Source organism: Cnephaeus nilssonii (assembly GCF_951640355.1).
Source record: "Cnephaeus nilssonii genome assembly, chromosome: 9".
Lineage (NCBI taxonomy): Eukaryota > Metazoa > Chordata > Mammalia > Chiroptera > Vespertilionidae > Cnephaeus > Cnephaeus nilssonii.
The window spans coordinates 11288605-11315840 of NC_137080.1; the positions used below are offsets into that span (position 1 = coordinate 11288605).

The 27236-nt window shown below is 35.5% G+C and overlaps 1 protein-coding gene across 2 annotated transcripts in view; it reads left to right on the top strand.

Moving 5' to 3' along the window:
* The window catches only part of KPNA5 (karyopherin subunit alpha 5), a 45807-nt gene extending 19438 nt beyond the window's left edge, over positions 1 to 26369 (top strand). For both annotated transcript variants that reach the window (XM_079781489.1, XM_079781488.1), the window contains 7 exons: positions 8065 to 8164; positions 11327 to 11490; positions 13775 to 13853; positions 15808 to 15933; positions 17295 to 17422; positions 19931 to 20109; positions 22775 to 26369. In XM_079781489.1, coding sequence (XP_079637615.1) covers positions 8065 to 8164; positions 11327 to 11490; positions 13775 to 13853; positions 15808 to 15933; positions 17295 to 17422; positions 19931 to 20109; positions 22775 to 22962 — 964 coding nt within the window. In that variant the 3' untranslated portion in view covers positions 22963 to 26369. The remainder of the gene's footprint in view (positions 1 to 8064; positions 8165 to 11326; positions 11491 to 13774; positions 13854 to 15807; positions 15934 to 17294; positions 17423 to 19930; positions 20110 to 22774) is intronic.
* Positions 26370 to 27236: the final 867 nt, after the last annotated feature.

Consider the following 27236-nt stretch of genomic DNA (forward strand, 5'->3'; position numbering starts at 1 on the left):
ATGAACATAGGGGTGCATATGTCCTTTCTGATTGGTGTTTCTAGTTTCTTGGGATATATTCCCAGAAGTGAGATTACTGGGTCGAATGGGAGTTTCCTTTTTAATTTTTTGAGGAAACTCCATACTGTTCTCCACAGTGGCTGCACCAGTCTGCATTCCCACCAGCAGTGCACAAGGGTTCCTTTTTCTCTACATCCTCGCCAGCACTTATCGTTTGTTGATTTTTTGGATAGCCACTCTGACAGGTGTGAGATGGTACCTCATTGTTGTTTTGATTTGCATCTCTCAGATGATTAGTGACTTTGAGCATGTTTTCATATGTCTCTCGGTCTCCTATATGTCCTCTTAGGAAAAGTGTCTACTTAGGTCCTTTGCCCATTTTTTGATTGGATTGTTTATCTTCCTTTTGTTAAGTTGTATGATGAGTTCCCTGTACATTTTGGAGATTCAAACTCTATCTGAGATAGCATTGGCAAATATGTTCTCCCATGCAGTGGGCTTTCTTGTTGTTTTGATGATGGTTTCTTTTGCTGTGCAGAAGCCTTTTATTTGGATGTAGTCCCATTTGTTTATTTTCTCCTTATTTTCCATTGCCCTAGGAGCTGTATTGGTAAAGATATTGCTATAACATTTGTCTGATATTTTGCTGCCATTGGATTCTTCTAAGATTTTTATGGTTTCCTGTCTTACATTTAAGTCCTTTAACCATTTTGAGTTTATATTTGTGTAGGGTGTAAGTTGGTGATCTAATTTCATTTTTTTGCATGTATCTGACCAGTTTTCCTAGCCCCACTTATTGAAGAGACTGTCTTGACTCCATTGTGTGCTCTTTCCTCCTTTGTTAAATATTAATTGATCATATTGGCTTGGGTCGATTTCTGGGTTCTCTGTTCTGTTCCATTGGTCTATATGTCTGTTCTTCTGGCAGTACCAGGCAGTTTTGAGAACAGTGGCTTTGTAATACAGCTTGATATCTGGTATTGTGATCCCTTCAGCTTTGTTCTTCTTTCTCAGTATTGCTGTGGCTATTTGGGGTATTTTTTTATTCCAGATAAATTTTTGGAGAGTTTCTTATAGGTCTGTGAAATATGCTGTCGGTATTTTAATGGGGATTGCATTGAATCTATGAATTGCTCTGGGAAGCATGGACATTTTAGTGATGTTGATTCTACCAATCCATGAACACGATATGCTCTTCCATTTGTTTATGTCTTCCAATATATCTTTTTTCAATGTCTTGTAGTTTTCCGAGTACAGGTCTTTTACCTCCTTAGTTAAGTTTATTCCTAGGTATCTTAATGTTTTTGGTGCAATGGTAAATGGGATTGTTTTTTTAGTTTTTCTTTCTGTGAGTTCATTATTGGTGTATAAAAAACCATAGATTTCTGGGTGTTAATTTTGTATCCTGCTACATTGTCAGATTCATTTATTAAGTCTAGTAGTTTTTTGAAGGAGTCTTCAGGGTTTTCTATGTACAATATCATGTCATCTGCAAATAATGACAGTTTTACTTCTTTTCCAATTTGGATGCCTTTTATTTCTTCTTCTGTCTGATCGCTATGGCTAGCACTTCTAGTACTGTGTCGAACAGCAGTGGTGAGAGTGGGCATCCCTGTCTTGTTCCTGTTCTTAGGGGAAATGGTTTTAGTTTATGCCCATTGAGAATGATGTTGGCTGTAGATTTTGTCATGTAAGGCTTTTATTATGTTGAGGTGTGATCCCTCTATTCATACTTTGCTGAGAGTTTTTATCAAGAAAGGGTGTTGGATTTTGTCAAGTGCTTTTTATGCATCGATTGATATGATTATGTGATTTTTGTCTTTAAATTTGTTTATGTGATGTATCACATTTATTGATTTGTGGATATTGTACCATCCTGCATCTCCGGAATAAATCCCACTTGGTCATGGTGTGTGATCTTTCTAATGTAATGCTGGATCTGATTTGCTAGAATTTTGTTGAGGATTTTAGCGTCTATGTTTACCAGGGATATTGGCCTGTAGTTCTCTTTTGTTGTGGGGTCTTTATCTGGTTTTGGAATTAAGGTAATGCTGGCTTCATAGAAGGAGCTTGGAAGTGTGCCTTTCTCTTGAATTTTTGGAATAGTCTGAGGAGGATAGGTTTTAGTTCTTCTTTTAATGTTTGGTAGAACTCCCCTGTAAAGCCTTCCAAACCAGGGCTTTGTTTGCTGGAAGATTTTTGATAACTGCTTCAATTTCATCGGTAGTTATCTGCCTTTTCAGGTTTTTTTATTCTTCCTGATTGAGTTTTGGAAGTTTGTATTTTTCTAAGAATATGTCCATTTAGTCTAGTTTATCTAGTTTGTTGGAGTAGAGTTGTTAGTATTTTTCTTTTTACAATCCTTTGTATTTCTGTGGGGTCTGTTGTTACTTCATCTCTTTCATTTCTGATTTTCTTTATTTGGGTCCTCTCTCTTTGTTTCTTGGTGAGCCTGGCTAGATGTTCATCAATCTTGTTTATCCTTTCAAAGAACCAGCTCTTGGTTTTATTGATCTTTTGTATTTTTTGTAATAGTTTTTAATACAGTAAAAAATTAAATGTTGCTAAAGCAGGAAATCTTTAATACATGAACAGATGGTGTATTTAGAATGTCATGTTTTTATATTTGATTTTGAAATGTTCATAGAAAAAAAGCAGGTGTGAGTACTTAAAAAATTTTTTTTCTTTTTCAAGACTGTTTTAGCTATTTAGTGATCCTTGCAATTCCATATGAATTTGAGGATTAACTTTTCAATATTTACAAAAAGGCAGTTGTCATTTTCATTAAGGATTGCATTGAAACTATAGATTACTTTGGGGAGAATTGCTATCTTAACAATATTAAGTCTTCCATCCATGAAAATGAGAAATCTTTTAATATACAGGAATACTTCATTTTATTGTTCTAATTTTTTTAGTTTCTTAAGATGAGGGTTTAGATTATTAATTTTAGATCATTTTTAATGTAGATGTTTACAGTTATAAATTTCCCTCTGAGCATTGCTTCCACTGAATTCTGTATGTTGTGTTTTCATTATAATTTATCTCAAAGTATTTTATAATCTTGTGAATTTTTTTGTCTCATTGTTTGTTTAAGAGTATGTTACTTAATTTCCACATTTTTATGAATTTTCTGGTTTTCCTTCTATTAGTGATTTTTAGTTTCATTCCTTGTAGTCAAAGAATATACTTTGTATGATTTCAGTCTTTTAAAATATATCAGATTTGCTTTATCAGCTAACAGATGGTATCTCTTGGAGAATGTTCTACATGCACTTGGGAAGAATAGAGTATATGCGGTTATTGAGTGGAGGGTTGTATAAGTTCTGTTATATTTAGTAGGCTTACAGTGTTATCGAAGCCCTCTGTTTTCTTATTGATCTTTTATCTAGGTGTTCTATAATTATTAAGAACAGTATATTGAAGTCTCTAACTATAATTGTACAACTATCTATTTCTCCCTTCAATTCTGTCAATTTTTGTTTTGTATATTTTGCATTATTGTAAGATTTTATAAGTTTATGTTTTATATCTTCATGATGGATTGACTTTTTTATCAATATACTAGAGGCCTGGTGCATAGATTCGTGCACTGGATGGGTCCCTCAGTCTGTCCTGCGGGGATCGGGCCAATACTGGCTCTCTGACATCCTCCAAGGGGTCCTGGATTGCGAGAGGCTGGTTCTCAGGTGACGCAACCCCAGAATCGGGCTCCCTCCTCTCTGGTTCTGGGTGTGTCACCCAAGAACCATAGCTACCAAGTCACTGCAGCTTGGCAGCTCCTGCTTTGAGCATATGCCCCCTGGTGGTCATTGCACGTCATAGCTACCAGTCGGACAGTTGAACGGTTGGATAGTCACTTAGACTTTTATATATATAGATAATGTTTTTTGTTTCTTAAAACAGTTTTTTACTTAAAGTTTATTTGTCTGATATTAGTATAGCTACACTAGCTTTGAGTTATTGTTTGCATGAGATATCTTTTCCTATCCTTTCACTTTCAACCTATTGTGTATTAGAATCTGGAGTGTCATGTAGAGTGTATTATAGATGACCCATGGGTTTTTATTTGTTAATTTAAAAAAAAATGCATTCTGGTAGTGTGACTTAATTTGAGCGTTTAACCCATTTATATTCAATGTAAATCCTTATGAGGAAGGATTTCTGCCTTTTTTGTTGTTGTTTTTTATATGTCTTATATCTTTATTTCCCTCAATTCCTTATTAACTTCCTTTGGTTTAATTGATTTATTTTTAATATACTGTGTATTTTAAAAATAAATTATCTTCTCTTTCCTCTTTCTGTATAATTTTTGTTTGTTTTTTTCTTCATTTTTAAAATTCTCACCCGAGGATATGTTTTTCATTGATTCCAAAGTGGAACGAAGGGAGAGGGAGAGGGGGAGGGGGGGAGATACATTGATCAGTTGCCTCATGTAAGCGCCCTGACTGGGGATCGAACCCAAAATCTGGGTATGTGCCTTTACTGGGAATTGAACCCTGGAGCCTTTGGTGCATAGGAAGGACACTTCAACTAAACCACACTGGCTAGGACTTTGATTATTTTCTTAATGGTTATTCTGGGAAGTATCATTAACATTTTAAACTTATAACAACTTTGTTTGAATTAATACCAACTTAGTCTCAATCTATATATATAAAAAGGCAGTGACCGTGATGACTGAAATGACCGTTTGACTGGTCACCATGTGGTGCTAGCATAGATGCATAGACACAGGTAAAGTCTGTGAGTGAACTAAGAATGAACAAGACAAATGCTTGCCTTCACAGAGCTAGCACTGTAAGAAGCTTAGGTCAGGGATGAGAATTCAAAATTGCCACCAGCACAGACCTGAGGTGCCGCTTCTCAGAGCAGCCAGAGATACACCTGGTAACAGACTGGGGGTGTGACTGAAGGGCTGACATGAAAGCGGGGCCATTCTGGATTTTCCAGAGGAGCCAATGGCTGTCTAGGAGGTGAAGCTTTTGACGCTGACTGCCATAGACCGACCAATCAGAACCAAATCAGGGTGAACTGCGAGGAGCCAATGGCTGCCTAGGAGGTGGAGCTTTTGACGCTGACTGGCATAGAAATCGACCAATCAGAACCTAATCTGGGTGAACTGTGAAGGCAGAACCTAAGGTGGGGGCTGAGGAGGAGTTTAAGGGCAACAGCTGTTTGGTGTAAGGTGTAAGAAAGCAGTTCAATTTTTTAATAACCGGTTTGGCAGTATAGTGCATATGGCTGGCTATTAGTTCAGATATAGAGGTTATGTATTTTTGTCTGCCAAGAGCATCTCCTCCTGCTGAAAAAGGCTCCCCCGCCCCCATTTAAGCAATCCTGTCCTATATAATCTATCTATACTAATAAAAGGGTAATATGCTAATTAGACTGGGTCGACTGGCCATCTTCCGGATGTCTGACTTCCTTCCGGACAAAGCCATGGTGGTGGGGTCGAGGCAGAGGCAGTTAGGGGCAATCAGGCTGGCAGGGGAGGACAGTTTGGGGCAACCAGGTCAGCAGGGGAGGGCAGTTGGGGGTGACCAGGCTGGCAGGGGAGGGCAGTTGGGGGCATTAGGTAGGCAGGCAGGTGAGTAGTTAGGAGCCAGTGGTCCTGGATTGTGAGAGGAATCCTGGATTGAAGAGGGTGCAGTCCGGCTGAGGGACCCCACCGCCCATGCACGAATTTTGTGCACCGGGCCTCTAGTATTATATAAGAACTCCTGTACATCTGTTCTACCTCCTTTAAGTTGTTATTGTCACAAATTACATCATTATAAATTGTGTTCCATTAATATAGATTTATAATTATTGCTTTATATATTTGTCTTTAATTCGTATAGAAATAAAGAAAAATTGCAATCCAAAAATACTATAGTACATCCTTTTATATTTATGTAATTATTTTTAGCAGTGTTCTTTATTTCTATTTATGGTTTTGAGTTATTGTTTATTGTCCTTTCATTTCAACCTAAATGACTACTTTTACTCTTTCAAAGCAGATCTACTAGTGATGAATTTCTTCAGCTTTTGTTTTTCTGGGTATCGTTTACTTTCTCCTTATTTTTAAAAAATAATTTTGCTGGAGATAGCAATTCTTGGTTGACAGTTTTTTCTTTTATTATTTTAAATATCTAATTGCATTGGCTCTGACCTCTATGGTTTTTGTTTTATAATATATTTTTACTGATTTCAGAGAGGAAGGGAGAGGAAGGGAGATAGAAACATCAATGATGAGAGAGAATCATTGATCAGCTGCCTCCTGCATGTCCCACACTGGGGATTGAGCTGATGTCACTGCAGAATAAGGATTACAAAAATAGAATATACATAGGTCGACACTCAACCACTGAGCCACACTGGCCAGGCCTCTATGGTTTTTTTATGAGAAATTAGCTGTTGATCTTAAGGAGAGAGTACCCAATTAGTCAAAGGCAAGTATCTTTCATTAGTTATTCAGGGAACACCCATACAGGTCAAAACAGGCAAGCACAATTCCTTGAAAACAAAGTCTCCATAGCTCCTTTTGGAACCAGGAATTCATAGTGGGAACTCTAGATTTTGTTTCCAAGGCTGCTACCAGACTGGGGAGGGGATTGGGCAAGGGTAAATTATACTGCTAGAAAGCTTTCCTGCTACATCTCAACTATTTGCTGGTTAAAAGTTTTCTTGGTTATTGTAAACTTCTGACTGCCTTTGAGAGTTAGGATAAAGTTGATTTGACAGGATTTGTAAGTTTTTTTTCCATATTTCTGGGAAGGTACGGACCCCAGAGTTCCCTTCTCCACCATTTTTGCTGATGTCACTGCAGAATAGGAACTTTTTTAAAAAAAACATACTTCTAGCAGCTGGTATATCAAAAATAGTAAGAAGGACAGTTTGTTAAAACACACACACACACACACACCCAATATCTCTTCTCAATACCTTATCTTCATTCAATTTGACCCCACATTCCTTGCTTATTGAATTTGTATAATGTATATTCATGGTTAAAAAAAAGTAATCTATTACTCTTTATAAAGTATAAAGAGCCGAAACCGGTTTGGCTCAATGGATAGAGCTTCGGTCTGCGGACTGAGGGGTCCCAGGTTCGATTCCGGTCAAGGGCATGTACATTGGCTGCGGGCACATCCCTGGTAGGGGGTGTGCAGGAGGCAGCTGGTCGATGATTCTCTCTCATCGATGTTTCTAGCTCTCTATCCATCTCCCTTCCTCTCTGTAAAAAATCAATAAAATATATTAAAGTATAAAGAGACAAGTAAATTAATTTCCCATGGCACCATTTATTCTGAACATGTTTTATGTCTTGTAAGAATCCACTTAGATCATAGATTCAAAAATTTAAAAATAGAGCTATGCTATGTTTACTTTTGTTTCTGGAAATATAATGAATTTGAAAAACTACCTTTTCCTATTTTACCAGCTCATTTTGAAGTCCTTATAAAGTACTAGAGGCCCATTTCACGAAGAGATTCGTGCAATAGGCCTTCCTTCCCTTGGCTTCCAGCACTGGTTTTCCTCCAGCACCCGGGATCCAGGCCTTTGTTCTGGCCAGAGTCTGCTGCCTTTGCTGCACAGACTCCGGCCAGAGTCTGCCTTCTTCGTCTTTGCTGCAAACTCCAGCCAGTCTGCCTTCTTTGTCTTTGCTGCAGACTCCGGCCAGAGTCTGCCATCTTCGTCTTTGCTGCTTCACTGCAGATTCCTGTCTTTGTCTTCGCTGCAGACTCCGGAGTCTGCAGTCTTCATCTTCGCCGCGGCCAGAGTACCGCTCCTATAGATCCCTTCACACCCCCCTCCCCTGCCCTCCCTCCCTCTCATAGCAGGTGTCCTGCCCACGGCCAGCCACTTCGCACCTGGAGCAGCTGGGCGGCTGCCATCTTTGTCCTTCTAATTTGCATATTCACTCCTGATTGGCTGGTGGGCGTAGCGGAGTGATGGTCAATTTGCATGTTTCTCTTTTATTAGTGTAGATATTGAGAATTTTTATGTTACAATAGAAAATATCTAAAGAGGAAAAGTCAAAGTAAAGTGACAATTCCTTTTTTTTTTTCACCTTGGCAGGTTATTAACAAATTCAAACAGACTTACAACAACCAGAAATGCTGTATGGGCCCTCTCAAATTTATGTAGAGGCAAAAACCCTCCTCCAAACTTTAGTAAGGTATGAGTAAAATACACAAATTAAGGAATCTGTCTATATAAACTTTTAATTCTTTTAATAGATTTTTAGAGATTGAATGGAAATTATTTTTATTTTAATAATTATTTTCCTTATTGATTAGACAATGTTTGCACATACACAAAATTAAGAGATATATAGTAAAAAGGAAGTTTTCCTTTCTACCTCTACCATACCCATGATTGCCTCTCCTCAGGCAACCACTGTCACTGATGTTTACATATCTTAGAGTTGACTTTAGGAACCTTCTCGTCTACTTCTTGTCATTTAGGAAATTGGAGCCCCACACAAGATTAAGGTAATTCATTCAGGTCCACTGTTATAAAATTACAGTAACTAGTCCAGAGTGGCTTGTGCTTTCACATTATACTGTTGATGTGTTAGAATATCTTTTTTCCATCTACTAATATTCTGCTAAAATAATAGATTATTTATAAATTCCCAATCCCAGTTGTATTGTCTTCAGTAGGATGTTGTTAGAAAGGTAGAATATGGGTAAATTTTTGGGATACCATCTTACTCCTTTTGAATTCCACATTTCATCTCAAAAAGTAGATTAAACAATTAGCTTTGATTATATATTTTTTCTTTTTTTGTTTATCTTTATGGTTGAAAGTATTGCAGATGTTCCCTGTTATCCCCCCAATGACTCCCTCCTCCCTGCTCTCACTCCCTCCTCAGGCCTCACCACACTCTTGTCTGTGTCCATGGGTTATGCATATATGCATGTAAGTTCTTTGGTTAATCTCTTCCTGCCCACCCCTCCCTTTGAGATTCATCAACCCATTGCCTGCTTCCTGGTCTGGTTCTATTTTGTTCATCAGTTTCTTTTGTTCATTAGATTCCACATATAAGTGAGATCATGTGGCATTTGTCTTTCTCTGACTGGCTTATTTAACTTAGCAAAATTGTACAACCACTATGAAAAACAGTGTGGCGTTTCCTCAAAAAATAAAAAATGAAACTGCCATTTGACCTAGTGATCCCACTTCTAGGACTATATCCTAAGAATCCTGAAACACCAACCACAAGGAATATATGCACCCATATGTTCATAACAGTGTTATCTACAATAGCTAAGATCTGGAAGTAGTCCAAGTGCCCATCAGTAGATGAGTGGATATTTTTCCACTGATTTTTAGCATGGAAGGGAGGGAGGAAGGAAGAGAGGAAAGAAAGAAGGGAGAGAGAAAGAAAGAGAAACATGGATGTGAGAGAGACATATTGATTGGTTGCATTCTGCAGGCTCCCTGACCAGGGTTGGGGATAGAACCCGCAAACCAGGTACGTGCCCTTGACCTCAGAATCCAATAAGTGACCCTTTGGTGTGTGGGTCGATGCTCTAACCACTTAGCAACACCAGCTAGGGCACCTTTCCCTCTTTTAACTGCATGTATGGAGATGAAAAATACAAAGATCTGTGGTACATTTTGTACCACTGCCTTGATTTGTGCTAAGGTGCTGATAGTTTTACCCACCATTGCTTTTGTACCTTTAATGCAAATGTGAACAAAATGAAAAAGACCTGTTATGTGTTAGTATAATTGTGAAAAATTTTTTGGCATAAAAAACCCCCAAATGTTTCAAGAATCCCTCAGGGGTTCATGAACCCCACTTTAAGACCCTCTGGCCTACAACATTATGTAATATCTACTTGACTAATTCCCTGTATTTCTCTATCTTTTCCTTGTTTGTGAGAAGATGGTGGAGCAGAAATGTATTTATTTTGCTCTCTTAAAATAGAAATCTGTAGCATTTCATTGTTTTTTTTACATAAGTAAAAAGATATATATCAGTTACTCTAGTTTTTTTAATTTAAAAGTTTACAGTTGCTTTTAAGAACTGATTCTCACGTTTCTTTGTTCAAGGAAGAGGAGGTGGTTGGCAAGGGTGAAGGCATGATTGTTGGGGTAGGATCCAGTTGTGCAGATTCTATTTCCTAACTTACAGATGAACATGTCTGTTTTGTAAGTGAACTGATTTCTGTTCCTGGGTCCTAGGGTCATTTTTATAGGAAGGTCCCAGCAGGGAAGATGAGTGTTTTCAGATGATTATAGTGAATGTACTCGCAATCTTTAAAGTAGAGGTGAAGAAAACATCAACCTAAACTATTAGAATATAAAAAAGCTGTCATCACTTTTTATTTGTGGCATTTAACATAGAACTCTTATCTGAGAAGAGAGACTAAGAGATGTTAGGTTGCTGATTAAAAAAACAAACAAAAAAACTTCCAAGGAATATAGAATCAATACTGATTATGGCAATAAAAAAACCCAACATCTCAGTGCTTACTATGTGCCAGGCATTGTTCTAAGATGCTATATGTATTCTTACTAATTTAACAATATTGTATTATCCTGGTTTATAAGTGAAGAATTTGGGCTTTAGGGATATTGGGTTATTTGCCCATGCTCACACAGCTAGTGAATAGTGTTTGAACCTAGGTCTCTCTAATTTGAGAGGAAGGATCATAGAATTTATCTAATTCAGCCTCTTCGTTTCACAGATTTGAAAACTGAGTCTCGGAGAGATGAAGTGACTTGCTCACCTCACTAGTTAGTTTTAGTTTTATGCTAGCAGGATTAAAAATCTCTATTGTCTTATGTATTCTTTTAATTGAAGATTTAGGGTTTCAGTACATTAAGAAATGTAGTTTATTAGTGACTTCCATTAAAAAACCCTGCAGACTTCTTTTTGTACTTTTTACACTTTTACTTTTTAACTGATTATTATACATACTCCCAATAATGTATGTGTAGTAAGTAAAGTGGGATTCATTTAAGTTGGATCATATTCCATGATCATTACATTAAAAACTTAACGGGAATAGTTTTACTTCTCTCAGTTTTAGTGTGCCATTTTTGGGGTGTGTTTGTGTATGATTTAGACATAGACAGAGGATCCCAAATATGTATTTCATTATTTTTAAATAACTTTAAATTATCAGGTATCTTATTCAGTATAAGATTAATAGGGGTCATAATCAGTGTCATGTTTATATCTGATCATAATTTTAAAACAATAGAATGTTTAATTTTTCTACTATTAAGTGTTAGTTTTAAAACAAATTTCTATATTTTCCTAAAGAAACTTGGTTTTTAGGTAGAGAAAAATTTTAAATATTGCCTCTTTCTTCCCTAACAGGTTTCACCTTGCTTAAATGTCCTGTCACGATTGTTGTTTAGCAGTGACTCAGATGTATTAGCAGATGTGTGTTGGGCCCTTTCTTATCTCTCTGATGGACCCAACGATAAAATTCAAGCAGTCATCGATTCTGGAGTCTGTCGAAGATTGGTGGAACTTTTGATGTAACTAGAATTTATAATTAATAATTACACGATTGTGAGTTTAGCAGTTAGAGTAATGGCCTCTTAAACATCTCGAGAATCATCATCTATGGGAAGAGTTGAAAAGCTACTATAATCCCACTTTGCAGAATAGCTATAATATTGAAAAGTTGACCCTTAAATTTGTGTCTTATATCCTCTAGTTGAGACTATTCATTTTGTTAATGAATTTCATTAGTTTTAAGCTTTTAATGAATGAGAGGTACTTAATTCAACAAGTATGTATGAAATGCCTCTTACCTGCTAGACTAAGATATTGAGTATAGAATGTAGTTCCTTCTCTCCCAGAATGAGTAATTTAGTTAATTGTTCATTACAATTATTAATCTGTGTAAAAGATCACGTCGTGAAAATTATTTAATATTTCACTTGTATTAAAGATAATATGTTTCTCTGTGCTGAGCTATTATCACTACCTTCTTTAAAAAGAACAGATTTTTTAAAAAAATATATATTTTGTTGATTTTTACAGAGAGGAAGGGAGAGGGATAGAGAGTTAGAAACATCAATGAGAGAGAAACATCGATGAGCTGCCTCCTGCATACCCCCTACTGGGGATGTGCCCGCAACCAAGGTACATGCCCTTGACCTGAATCGAACCTGGGACCTTTCAGTCCACAGGCTGACACTTTATCCACTGAGCAAGAACAGGGCAAGAACAGATTTTTGATACAAGGAAGTTAAAAACTTCTAAGAGAACTTATTTTAAAAAGCTATTATAATTTTTCATCCCTTTCTTTTAAAACATGTATTATCTTCCTTTCTTCTTCAGTCAAAAAGCCACTAGGTAAGTCCAAACAAGGTAGATGGCAGAAAGAAGAGAGATCTGATAAGGGGTTGTGGCTCAGCATGAAGAAGGTGGGCAGGCAGGTCCAGTGGGGGCATCAGGGCGCATGCTTGAGGATGGCACCAACTAGAATGGAGCAGACAACCAGGCTGGAGCAGGTGGGAGCCAGCACCCTGTGGCATAGCAGCCTAGCTAGGTCAGAAGATTGGTCATACACAGGGGAATTCTGATAATAGGAGCTATCTTATTCTCAGAGAATGGATTTATAAATATGGAAAGGAAGAAGGCCAGGAAAATCTTGTGTGATATTAAATTAGAGTTGGAAATGGACTCTAATGTGAACTCATGGCTTTCAACATTAAAGAGCTAGATCTAGAAACAAATATACTAGTATATGTAATTGTGTGTGTGTGTGTGTGTGTGTGTGTGTGTGTGTGTTTGTACGCACACACGCTTGTCTTAAAGGGCTTGGGAGCCGTGACACATTTATGCTTGTTAGCTGAGCACACCAAATGCCCAGGTTTTTAAACACTGCTCTTCCTTAACAGGAACCAGGATTCTTGGAGAAATAGCTGATTCCAAGGCTGAGACTGATAAAAAATAAGATATACTCAGAAAGTAATGACTGCTCAAAGAATGCATAAATGCTAAAAGAACACAGAAGTCCACTTAAAGGGACTGGTACTGTTCAAAACTGGGATGATCTGAGCATTGAAATAAATTCATAGTAATATATTAGAACTTACTGAATAAAATAGGAGTCCATGAGTCCCCACTAAAATAATTACATAGGTCAGTAGATAGAAAAGGCATGTAGTTGGAATGATAATATTAGAAAATTATCATTTGCAACAATACTAATAATTATTAATAATCCAGACACTAAGCATCAAGAGATGCTAAAACTATTGGTGAAAGTGGGCTAAAGGATGGGATTTTACATAGCCTATAAGTATTTCCTTACAAAATGTGAATTATAAAAGGAAAAATAGTAATATCAAAGTGGAGAAATCTAACAGACACCACCTTAATTAAGCAAGCAGAGTTCAGTGCCACTATAATGGAGCAAACAGATACCATATGCTATCCAAAACTATGTAATAAGAAGACTGTAGCATTTTTGTTATCCCAGCCAAAGTATATAACTTGTGTCTTAATCATGAGGAAACATTGGACAAAACCAAATAACTCGCTTGTTTTCATTAAAAAGGTCAAGATCAAGAAAATCAAGGAAAAATTAAGTAATTGTTTTTAATTAAAGGAGGTTAACAGCTGAGTGTACCACATGATCCTGGATTAGATTCTTTATTATGGAGGTAATTATGGGATAATTAGTGAAAACTTGAATGGATTCTCTGGGTAAAGAGTATATGGGATTTTTTTGGGTACTATTTTTACAAATTCCTGTAAATTTTAAATTCTTGTGTAGTGTGTAAGTTAATATTTTTATTATTTTAGGCACAATGATTATAAAGTTGTATCACCTGCATTAAGAGCAGTTGGTAATATTGTGACTGGTGATGATATTCAAACACAGGTGAGTTCAGACTTTTTAATAGGATAAACTAACAATTATATAGGCATCTGTAATGTAAGCATATTCTTGATAATAAGTGACAGACTCAAATACATCTATGTGAAAGTACTATCCTAGAGCTATGTCAATATGAAGAAGTACATAATAGGAGTTAGGCTCTTGAGGGATTTGCAATTCAATTGGAGAGAAAAATATATATTAAAACAACATAAATTACCCTAGGTAGTATATGTTTTTTAAGAGCTGATTGGTCAGTAAATGCTATAAAAGTTTAAAGAAGAAATCAGTGTACTAAGAAATCATCATAGATTCCACAGAGTTGGAATAAAAGCTAGATCTTAAAAGTAGAGGACATAAGTAGACTAGAAGAGATTTATGTGCCAGGCATGTATGGAGGTATATTTAAGAGGCATTAAACTTGACTGGAGAAGAAACTGTTAGTGAGAGGATGATTGATTATAAATAATCAATATACTGACTAGAGGCCTGGTGCATGAAATTTCTGCATGGTTAAGGTCCCTAGGCCTGGCCAGCGATCAGGGCCGATTGGGGCCTTCCAGCTGCTGGCTGGGGCCTTCCCTTGTTCCACGCCGCCCCCTGGTGGTCATCGCATGTCATAGCCAGCAGTCAAACTCCTGGCCGGTCAAACTCCTGAGGGGGCAATTTGCATATTAGCCTTTTATTATGTAGGATTGAAGACCTAGATTATGAGAATGAAAGGAAAGACAGCAAGGGAACACTTTCCAAATTGGTAATTAACTATGTGTGTGAGATATCAAAAAAGGTGTGATATCAAGATTGACATCAAATCTGGTATAGATAGTCTTTCTAGAAACTTCAACTCTGTAACACATTATTCTGTTTTGTTTGCCACCATATAGTAAACTTTTTATTCTAATTTATGTGTTTTGTTTTCATTTTAATCTTTAAAAGTTCTATTTATATACCTTAATTATGAAATAATTGATCCTTAGTAATTGATAGTTACTAAGGAATGTAAAGAACAAAGCAGAATATACTTCTTTACAAAAGAAAAGTGTAAAATTTTAAAAACATATTTTTATTGATTTCAGAGATGAAGGGAGAGGGAGAGATAGAAACATCAATGATGAGAGAGAATCATTGATCTGCTGCCTTCTGCATGCATGCCCCCTACTGGGGATTGAGCCCGCAACCCAGGTATGTGCCCTTGATGGGAATCGAACCCAGGACCCTTTAGTCCATGGGCCGATGCTCTATCCACTGAGCCAAACTGGCCAGGGCTGCTTATTTATTTTAAAGAGAGGCGAAGGGAGAGAGAGAGAGAAATATCGATGTAAGAGAGAACATTGATTGGTTGCCTTCTATACATGTCCTGATAAGGGATCGAACCTAAAACCTTTCAGTATACAGAACGATGCTCCAACCAAGTCACACTGGCCAGGATGGAACAGTAAAATTTTTAATGAAACTAATAGACTTATTTCTACATGTTAAGGTTTCTTAACAGTTATGGAATTAGTTACTTTCAAGCTGTTTGATATGTGTGTGTGTGTGTGTGTGTGTGTGTGTGTGTGTGTGTGTGTGCGCGCGCGCGCTCTTGTGTGTTTTTCCCATCAATTCATTTGGCAAAACTAGAGGATGGATCCTGACCAGTCACTATATTGTCTTCAAATAGTTATTTCAGTTGAACTCCGAGTGCATTTATAAATCTGAAGGACACAACTCTGAGTGTCTTGCTTATTTTCATTTTAATACTTTGAAAACAGGGCATTTCACTATACCAACACTAGAACGGTTTTGGCAAAGTGGGATGGTAGAAGACAGCAAGTGCCTAAATTTTACTTTGAGAGGGATTTTTTTCTTAATTTTTCAGAATGGTTTTTGTATTTCTAAATAATTTATGAGTATATTTTTGTTCAGTTTAGTTTTTTATTTTCTATAAAACTGTTTCCATTTCTAACTTTTGTTTTAGGTGATTTTGAATTGCTCTGCATTACCCTGCCTCTTACACTTACTGAGTAGCCCAAAGGAATCAATCAGGAAAGAAGCCTGTTGGACTGTTTCTAACATTACTGCTGGAAATAGAGCTCAGATTCAGGTAAATGCCTTTCAGATCTGAGAAAACAGGAAGATCTAGAAGTTAGATTGGAAAAAAGTCAACATTTTATCAGTGATGTGTTTTAGTGAGTTACTGAAAAAGATTATTGAAAACTTTTTGAAAATTATTTTAAAGAACATAGCCTTTCCTCCTCTAAAATAATTACTTATAGTATTCTAACGAGGAATAGCAATTATATATATACACTAGAGGCCCGGTGCACGAAATTTGTGCATGGGGCGGGGGGAGGAGTGTCCCTCAGCTCAGCCTGCACCCTCTCCAATCTGGGACCCCTTGAGGGATGTCCAACTGCCTGGGATCGGGCCTAAATGGGCAGTCAGACATCCCTCTCACAATCCAGGACTGCTGGCTCCCAACTGCCCTCCCCTGCAGGCCTGGTCCACCCCCAACTGCCCTTCCCTGCAGGCCTGGTCCCCCCCAACTGCTCTCCCCTGCAGGCCTGCCCCCACAACTGCCCTCCCCTTCAGGCCTTGGTCCCTCCCGCCAACTGCCCTCCCTTGCTGGCCTGGTCTCCCCCAACTGCCCTCCTCTGCTGGCCTCCTCTGCTGGCCTGGTCACCCCTAACTTCCCACAACTGTCCCTTTTGCCTCGCTTCAATTCAGCTTTCATTTTTAGTCATCAATGCTAGTACCTTAACTAAGATTGTGGCAGATGGAGAAAAGGTTAGCAATCTATACTAATAGATTGTGTAAATGTGGTTGTCTCCCACATGTGCCTGTTATAATGGTAAGGCTTTAAAAAGGGATTGATTTTTGTAAATTTTAAAAAAGTTTGACAATGATCTCAAACTATTAAATAATGATCTATTAGGACCCTATTAAACTCTTGAGTCAGCAATTACCTGATCCATCATCTGCCTTATGTTTTATCATCTTTAAAATTTGAATTCTGCTAATATATTCTCCAGTCTTTGTTTTGTTTTTCTGTTAATTCTCACCCGAGGATATTTTTCCATTGATTTTTAGGAAGAGTGGAAGGCAGGAGGAGGGACAGAGAGAGAAACATTGATGTGAGAGAGACACATCAATTGGTTGTCTCCCACATGTGCCCAGCCAAGGCCAGGGATCGAGCCTGCAACTGAGATACATGCCCTTGACCGGAATCAAACCTGGGATCCTTCAGCCTGAGGGCTGATGCTCTACCCACTGTCCCAAACTGGCCAGGACTATATTCTCCAGTCTTGAAAAGAAAGTATGTGAACTTTTGTTGAAAGATTAGAAATAAAATATTTCCAAAAAGCCTGCCATTTTAAAGCCATTGAGTTTCAAGATTCATTTTCTTACTAATATATTTAAAACGATATTTGCATTGATTTTGCTCTATCAATTTTTTCTCTTCAGTCAGTTATAGATGCAAATATTTTTCCTGTTTTGATTGAGATTCTTCAGAAAGCAGAGTTTCGCACCAGAAAAGAAGCAGCTTGGGCTATAACTAATGCAACATCAGGAGGCACCCCAGAACAAATAAAGTATGATACAGATTTTAAAAATTATTTTTAAATGTAAATGAGATATTTACAAATTTAAAAAATACATACTTTTTCTTTGTTTATAAAACTAAAATATTTCTGTCTAATAAGAATTTCTAATGTGAAATGACAGCGTTTGTTATATCAGTTATATTATTTATTTACAGTGGTTTTAATTTTTCATATAAAGTATGATTAACATTATTCTCTTTGGCAGACTATGAAAAATCAGAATTTAAAAAGCTGAAAAAAATAGTCTGTGTTAATTTGCAAAATATACTGTCATGGGCATTATATTTATCTTAGATCATTAAAGTCATATACATGTAACTTTATTATATAGAAATGACTAATAAGTTCAAATATCTACTTACTTAAAATATAATTGAAATAGGAAATAGACATTTGTTTATATAATAATGCTCTTCCAATCACTGTTAGCCTTGACTGTAGATTGGATCTTTTATTTTTCTATAGTAGTTTTCTTTTAATCCAGCCCTTTTATTGTTTATTTGCTTCTTTCTTTTACTAACAACACAAATAGTAGGTACATGGGCTTTGAACTCAGTCTGCCTCCAAATCCTGCTTCTTCAGAAAAGTTGTGACCTTGATAAAGTCATTTGACTTCTCTGATCCACAGTTTCTTCATTTTTAAAATGGATGTAATAATGGATAGTACCTTATAGTGGTATCTTGACAATTAAATGCAATTTATACATTTAAAGTGCTTAGCAAGGTACCTAAACATGTTCTATACTAAAATTAGTTGCTATTATTATTTGTATTAATCATAACTTTTATTATCAGATTGATTTCTAAGTCTCTTTTCATCTCGTGCTTTTATTCTTTTCCCCCCCATTTGCACTTCTATGAAAGCCTGACTTCCTACAGATTCTTCTTGTTCTGAGGATCCCTCCAAGAAACTCAGGACTTTTTAAGTTTGCGAAGTGACTGTTTAGAAAGTATTTTCTAATGAGTATTCAATTTGTTTCTTAATTTATAAAAGAAGTCAGGCTACTATGCTATTTTACAAATCACAGGATTTTGAAGTCTGCCTATTGTGAAATCATTGTTTATTATTGCCTTCTCTCCTGCTCTCTCAGATTCATATCTCTGTATGTTAATGACATTCTTCTCTGCTTTTTATTTTCCATTCCACCTATTTGCTTTAAATCAATATTTTCACTTCATTTGTATCATCAATATAAGCAGTAATAAAACAAGATCTTTCTTTTGTTCTGGCTTGTATTTTTTTATTTTTAATGCTAATGTGATTTTTATCAGCTTTGGGACCCAAAGTTAGTTTGTTCACCTCAAACAGTTGTATTTTTTTAAAAAATATATTTTTCCCATTATGTTTATTATTTTTTAAATTTATTAGTATGAATCAAATATTTAAACGGAGATTATTATTTTTCGAACCATTTCACCATTTCATTTAGTCTACATAAATGGGAAGAGGTCTCTTGATTTCAGATTAAGGTTAGTGTGCATACTGCTAATATTGTGGAGTGTTTAATGTTGCCAGTTGTGTTCAATCATTTCAGTTATTGAGCACCAGGTGCTTTCACATCTTTTATCTCCTTTTACTTCATAATTCTGTGAGATGGTTATTCATTCAACAAATATATTTGATAGGTTACAATATAGTATATGGGAAGTGAGTGCTCCAGTAAAGGTATGTACATTTAAAAAAAAGGATGGAAGCTAACTTTTATTGAATGCCTACTGCATTTCATAGCAACTCTGTGAGTTTGGTACTATTATTATCCCCATTTTAAGATGTGAAAACTGAGGCACAGAGCAGTTAGTCAAAGTCACACATAAGGAGTGAAATTGGGATTTGAGACCAGGCAGTCTGACTTAAGAGCATGTTTATTTTTTTATCTTTGTGTTTAAATGGACTATTTGTCAAGTGAACAAATCAGTTACTTTATTTACATTATAGAAAATGGAACAAGAGCTAGCAAGAACTAGAAAAGAACAAAGCATTTAAAAATGATTAATTTTCATGAACATTATTTATTAAAATTATTCACAACATGGCCTGTTTTGCCCCAAGAAGGCTTCTATGCTTCTGAAACAAAACATATGTTTCAGAACATTAGCTATGATTATTTTTGTGGAAAACTTCCTGAAATTTTATTTAGATGCCCTCCTCTCTCTCATTTCTACCTCCCAGCTCATCTGACCCTTTAAAAACATAGGCCCACCCTCAAAAACAAATAAGCCTCTAACCTACTTAGTGTTGATGTGCCAGATTATGTATATTTTTGTAATATTTATAATACCATTTATTGCTAATTATGAGAACAGGAGAGTAAAAACATGTTTTCAGGTTTCTGTGTAAGTGAATATTTAATTGTTTTTAATTTTTGAGTTAACAGGGATACTTTAATTGTTTATATAACATTTCACTAAAGAATATTTTCATGTTGTTGCCATGAATAATACTTAAGTCTTTTTCAATGTTATTTCTCCCCACCTTTTTTTTTAATTACTCTGAAGGTATTTGGTAGCTTTAGGCTGCATTAAACCACTTTGTGACCTATTGACTGTTATGGACTCTAAGATAGTCCAAGTGGCTTTAAATGGACTTGAAAATATTTTACGTCTTGGAGAACAAGAATCTAAGCAGAATGGGATGGGTATTAATCCCTACTGTGCTCTCATTGAAGAAGCATATGGTAAGCAGTCAGTTAAAAACATAATTACATTGATGTAATTGGAGTGCACATGTAGATTTGTGTTCCACGTTTTAACATTTTGGAGAAATCTTAAATTTCTACATAACATAACTTTTAATAGCCACATAATGTTATATTGAGTGAAGACTGCAGGTTGCTTTAGCCATATTGAGTGCAGTTTTAGCCATATTCTTGTGGTTGATCCCTAGTTTGTTTCCATTTTCTTTACCACTTTACATATGCTAACATAAGCATCTTACTGAATATGATTTTTTCTGTTGAAGTAATATTTTGGGATGAATTTTTAGGAATGCTATTGCTGAGTTCTACGCATAGACTTCTTTTTAAGCTTTTGGTATGTTTTCTATTTTGCTTTCCAAAGGCATGTTACGTGGTGGTGTTGCTGGCATTGTATGAATCTACTCTGCAACCCCTTGTTTTGATGATTTTGCTGATTTAGCAGATGTAGAATGGTATCAACAAGTTACTTTTATGTGTCTCTTGTTTTATTTCATGTATAAGCTGGTGTGAATTTTCCATATATTGATGTATTTACTCATCCGAATTGCATGTTTATTATACTTTGTCCAATTACTCATATGTCTCTCCTTTGCTAAAAATTTGAATTAATTTTATTTTACAAGTTGTTTACTTTAATATGGCTCTCTAGTTTTTTACCTTTTTATTTTAATAAGACAAATCATGTTCATTTATATTTAATAAATGACTCAATCTAATCTATTCCTTCAAAATTTACAAAGTCATTGTCCCTATAGAGATTTGGTGAATTTTTTTTATTGAATAAATATTCCTTTTTTTTAAATGGATTTTTAGAGAGAGAGAAAGGGAGAGGGAGAGTGAGAGAAACATTGATGTGAGAGGAAAACATCAATGTGAGAACAAAACAATGATCAGCTGTCTCCTGCACACTGCTTACCTGGGATGGAGCCCACAACCTCAGGCATGTGCCCTGACCAGGAATGGAACCAGCAACCTTTTGGTCCACAGGATGGCGTCCAAGCAACTGATCCACACCTTCCAGGGCTTGGCTAGATATTTCTGATTGGTCTCATTTAACTTAACATTTAACTTAACTCACATGGAATCTATTTTAGGATAAGGAATAAATCTAAGTTGATTATTTTCCTTTTAATATATTTCTATTAAATATTCACTTCTGTCTTAAGTATTGTATGGTGATTTTATTATATGGTGATTCAAGCTTTTATGCTTTTTTTTTTTATCCTCACCCGAGGATATTTTTCCAGAGAGTGGAAGAGAGAGGGAAAGACAGAGAGAAACATCGATGTGATCGATTGGTTGCCTCCTGCACATACCCCGACCAGAGCCCAGGCTGGGGAGGAGCCTACAACCAAGGCAGGTGCCCTTGACTGAAATCAAACCTGGGACCCTTTGGTCCGCAGGCTGATGCTCTATCCACTGAGCCCAAACCACTAGGGTTTAGCTTTTCTTTATGATGACTAGAGGCCCAGTGCATGGATTCGTGCACCGATGGGGTCCCTTGGCCTGGCCTGCGGGGATCAGGCCAAAACTGGCTCTCCGACATCCCCCGAGGGGTCCCGGGTTGTGGGGGAGCAGGCCAGGCTAAGGGACCCCACTGGTGCATGATCGGGGCTGAGGAGGGACTACGGGAGGGCTTCAGGGCGTGTCTGGCTCATCTCGCCCAGTCCCGATAGGCTGGACCCCAGCAGCAAGCTAACCTACCAGTCAGAGTGTCTTCCACCTGGTGGTCAGTGTGTGTCATAGCGACTGGTTGAAGGATTGAATGAACAGTCAGATACTTAGCATATTAGGCTTTTATTATATAGTATTCTTAAACCAAACCTGGGATATTACTTTATTTTTATTTCAATTTATATAATGTGATTGGTTAAGACATTACATAATTATAAAATATTAATAACTGAATTAAGAATATTTCTTTACTACAGTCATTATTTTGACTCCAAATTATGGAAGAGTTTGGGCTATTCTGTTTGTGTATAGATATGACTACTTTGCTAATTCTTTCAATCCTGCAATTGGATAAGTGAAGAGGTTTGTCTAATTAAATAAAAAATATTTTCAGCATTACCCAGACCTATGTGTAGATTTCTTTTTCTTGTGAGCTATAGATTCTCTTATCAAAATGGTCTTTTTCAGTTTTATTTATTTAGGTTGTAAATTATACAGTAGCTACATTGGCTTTACAAATAGTACTCTTCTATTATATATTGATACTCTGGCTCATTCTGTGAGAGAATTGTGTTTGCACACATTTTAGTTTTTTTGTTTGTTTTGTTGCTTTTCATTTTTGTGCTTTCCATTTAGCATAATTACTCTGGAAAAGTCCTGTGGATAACCTAAAACTGTCACTTTAAGATTGAGAAACTAAAGTAGAGAGTGCCTAAAATTATTTGGACAAAATCACAAAGCTAGCAGAATGGAATCTGTGATCTTCTTACCCTCAGGCCTGTGTTACTTTCTCTTAGCACACTACCTCATACTCTCATTTTTGAAGTAAAAAGCATAAGTGTTGACTATCAGTAAGTGCAAAAATTAGATAAAAATAACAGTCCCATTGCCAGTTATTGATTGTTTTTTTGGTTGAAATATATGTTGAAACTTGAGTAACAATTTTATGTATATATGCTTTGAATAACAGGTCTAGATAAAATTGAATTTCTACAAAGCCATGAAAATCAAGAAATTTACCAAAAGGCTTTTGATCTGATTGAACATTACTTTGGTGAAGAAGACGACGACCCCACCATTGTACCTCAGGTGGATGAAAACCAACAACAGTTTGTATTTCAGCAGCAGGAAGCACCAATGGAAGGGTTTCAACTTTAACTCGGTGGAGGAAAGAATTCACGGCTAAAAAGGGTAGCTTCCGATATCTCCTCTTTGTGACCACGTCAGTAGGAATGTTTGATATGTTCTTAAGTAGAACAGAAAAGGAGTTGATGCACTTTTAAAAGCAAACAAAAGTTTCCAGTCAGCTGCAACCTCTCAGTATAGTTTTGTTTTTATTTTGATGTGCCTGTATATATGTCTTGTATTATTTTATCTGTTCCTTAATCTATTCATGAGAAATTAAATACATTATGAAGTTATTTAATAACTTAAGCTTGAAAAGGAGAACTTTGGTAAGGTATTACATATGGTTCTAAATTTTTTTCTAGCATTCTAGAAAACTGCATATTAGCAGTCCAGGTAGTTAGAATTGCATTGTGGCAGCAAGTCTGACAGGCCCAATCTCTACTAAATCTACCTCTATCTTGAAGCAAAAACACTTCAGAAGCATTAGTATAAAAGCTAAATTAAAATGTGAAAATAATCTATTACCTTAAATTATGAATCACTGTGCTGGAGGTTATACTTTACAAAAATAAATTACAACAGAAAAAGCTATAACATTTATTTATAAAACACAGAAGAAATATTGATAATTAAAATGTGGCAATTGTGAAGAGAAAAGCTGTTCTTCATGTTGAGCACATTAAAATGATTACACATTAAATATTTGTGTTCTTAACATATAAATGCTATTGTATTAGCATATTCTATATTTTGACCAAATATGCTACCAGTTTTGAAATAGTGTTTTATAATTTTTCACTCTTTATTTTAAAAAAGCATAATTTTAAGGGATGCCAGCATCAGTCTAAAGTAGTGCTGCATAGCAAAAATAATACTGTATGTAATTCTCTCTGATTTTTCAGAGCAGTAATTGAAGTTTCATTTTCTGTGTATTAATGAATTTAGGTACTTGAATGGCGAAATTATCCTGAAGAAGTCACCTTGATATGTGCCAGTTAATATACTTAATGTTTGGACATGAAAATATGATATTTATGAAAATTGATAAGGATTCTTTAGTTGAAATTTGCATTAGGATTTTTTAAATATTCAGTTTCATACTGCTGTGTTATCAATCAGTGTATTACATTACATTTATATCAGATTGGTAAATATAATGTATGTGTTTTATGTGTTAAAGGCAAAACCTCTTCAAACTGAAACTTTTAAAAAAGTTTCAATAGAAAAGTTACATATGTTTATGTGTGGATAAATATATATGTATGTGTCTGTGTGTTATTCTCACGGTACTATACTTGGTAAAGTTTTCTAAGCAGACATGGTACTGTTGAACTCAGCTTTTTCATTTATAGTTATATGCAGGCTATTTACATTTCCAATTATATAACTAAAATACTTATTTAAAAATTAGCTTACAACTGTTTTAAGATGGGAACTGAAGCATTTTTATATGATTCATAGTCTATTCTGTAAAGAAAGATTTCATTTATAATAGGATTTATAATGTTTCTGCTGGAAATCAGAGGCATGTTACAAGAAGAAAATGTATACATGAATACTTTTAAATAATATGAAACTTTATAAATTATGTATCATGAAATTAAGCTTTTGGCAAGAGACTTAAAGCCTACAACTATAAAGTACACGTTTAAATGGTGTTTAAATGCTGACTGTATCTGCCAAACTTTTTATATTAAGCAGAAGATTGTATTTGTGTCCTTTTTATTGTAGTGGAAGTTATGAAGTTTAGTATAAAAAGTTTTTTTTGCATTATGTATCTTCAAAAGAACAGGGTAGTTATATTAAAGATTAGCAAATTGATGGTGAATTTATGAGATAAACACTTTTTTGTGGTATAGATGATTCTAAGTATAAGGAGACAGGGTATTCCACTCTTTCTATTCAATTGAACTTAATAATATAGCATAATTCATAAACTAGCCAGCCGTGCCTGCTTTTATTTTGAGGACCCTGTAATCACATTAATAAATCTCTAAGCCAAGACTTTCAAACAAATAGTTCTTATAGAAGGAAAAATTATATATATGTGTGTGCCCATGCACACACATATAGAATGATGTGAGGAGGATTTTAAATTTTTTGCCACGAAAATAAACATATCTCTAAGTACAGATGTGACCATATTTTAAGCATTCAAATACAAAATTATATTTTAATTTCATGGACCTGTTATGTGGGTAATTAATTTGATTAGATTTGAATGCAAGAGACAGTAATAGTTGGGATCAGCTATTGGTGTGGTGGTGACTTTATTGAACCAAGACTAGCAAAGACTTTGTTCGTAAATTTATTTTTCAATACTACTACTTTTTTCAAATGTACTATTTAAAGTGCTCCAAATGCGTTTTCATTAATCTTCACTGACCCATAGGGGGGAAAATGTTTTAACTTATTTTCCTAACATCCATTATATTTAAATCTGAGAGAAACTGTACCCCCCCCACCCAAAATTAAAACATGTAAAGGGGAACACATGCAAAATTAATGCAGAAATTAATATAATACTTGAAAGAGTCCTTTACATTTATTGTAGTAAATTTGGTGTTTTGTTTTGTCTGAATTTGAATTTTTAATAGTTAATCTATGCAATTGTGCTTACTGTTTTATATTTGTAAGTACTTGAGTCATTGGACTGTTTTTTTGTTTGTTTGTTTGTTTTTTTACTTAGTGTCATTTTGTTCTCTTACTGGTAGCACCGGAACAAGAAAGCAAAAAAAAAAAAAATCTATAATAATAAAAGTGTAATATGCTAATTAGACTGGACAGCCGAACGACCTTCCGGACGAAGCAGGAGCTGCGAGGGCCGAGACAAGCCACCGCAGCTGCGAGGGTCGAGCCCCTTGCACGAATTTCGTGCATCGGGCCTCTAGTAATAATAATAAAATAAAACCTGCTGGCATAGAAATAACATATCATTTGGTAACTATAAAACCTATTTGCAGTTAAAGCTTGATTTGTTTGATAAAGGACTAAAAGAAGCATTACCTTTGCCTTCATATTTTTCTTCTCTTAAGGAACATTATGGAAAAAATATTATAAAAGTCTTAGTGGATTTTGGTTGCTGTTCTAAATTCAGCAATTTGCTGGCTGCTTTGTGAAACTGAAATCCAAGTATTGTTATACTTTATTAATTTTAGTTCATAGCATTGTTGTTTTATGTAATGTGACATATTACGAGCCATTGTGCTAGGCTCTAAAAGGGTAATACATCTTTTAAGTTCTGATTGGGGAGTGGGATGAGGCAGGGATATTGTTACCTAACTAAATAAACCAACATTTGAGCAGTATGCAATATTATGAAATGTTACAGCACTATATTAAAAATAATAAAATACTATTTTACAATTGCATTTATATATGTCTATTTCATTTGTTCTTACTTAGATTATATGTGTATGTATAGCACAGCAAAAACAGATGCCCTCATTGATTAAAATTCCATCCACTTTCTAAAACCAATAAGACTTGTTTGTTGTATATCTGATTGAAGCTGTGTGTTGCTTTTATTTTAGAATCTACAAATTTTGCTCTAATAAGGAAAACATCTAATATATTTTTGTATCTCAAGCCATGGCAATTACTGGACATTCACAGGTTTAATTGAGATTTTTTCCTTTTCTGTTATTTAATGCAATACAATGCGTTCATCTAAGGAATAAAGTTTTAAACCTAATAAATAGAAATCGGAGCGTTTAACTTTCTTAATGTACTCTGGAACATAAGGTCACACAGTAGCCAAGCCTAGGCCTCCCTAACCTAGTGCTTTTATCTTCTTTCACCACCATGGTTTTTCATTGCCTGGCTTCATTTCCTTCAGTATTTGAAACTATGTTGACCACAGAGTAGTGAAAGTAATAGGATCAGTTATTTTTAGGGTTGTTCCCAGTAAGGCAGTCTGCAGCTTTAGTAGCAAATGAGTTACTGAAAATGTATGAATGAACAATGTACAGGTCAAAAAATAGACTCCAGTGTGCAGTAGCGTTGTACTGGTCCCTTTATAAAAGGGGAAAAAAGTAAAAAAATTGTTTTCCCTTCACCCTTTTCACCCATCTCCCTTCTGGCAACCATCAGTTTGTTCTCTGTTTTTATGAGTCTGGTTTTGTTTTGTTTGTTTGTTTTTGTATTTTTAGATCCCACATATAAGTGAAATAATATAGTATTTGCCTTTCTCTGAGTTACTTCACTTAGCATTATATTCCTTCCCTAAGTCCATCCATGTTGTCACAAATGGCAAGATTTTATATTGCTAGGTAATATTCTACTATATATACAGGTGGGGCAAA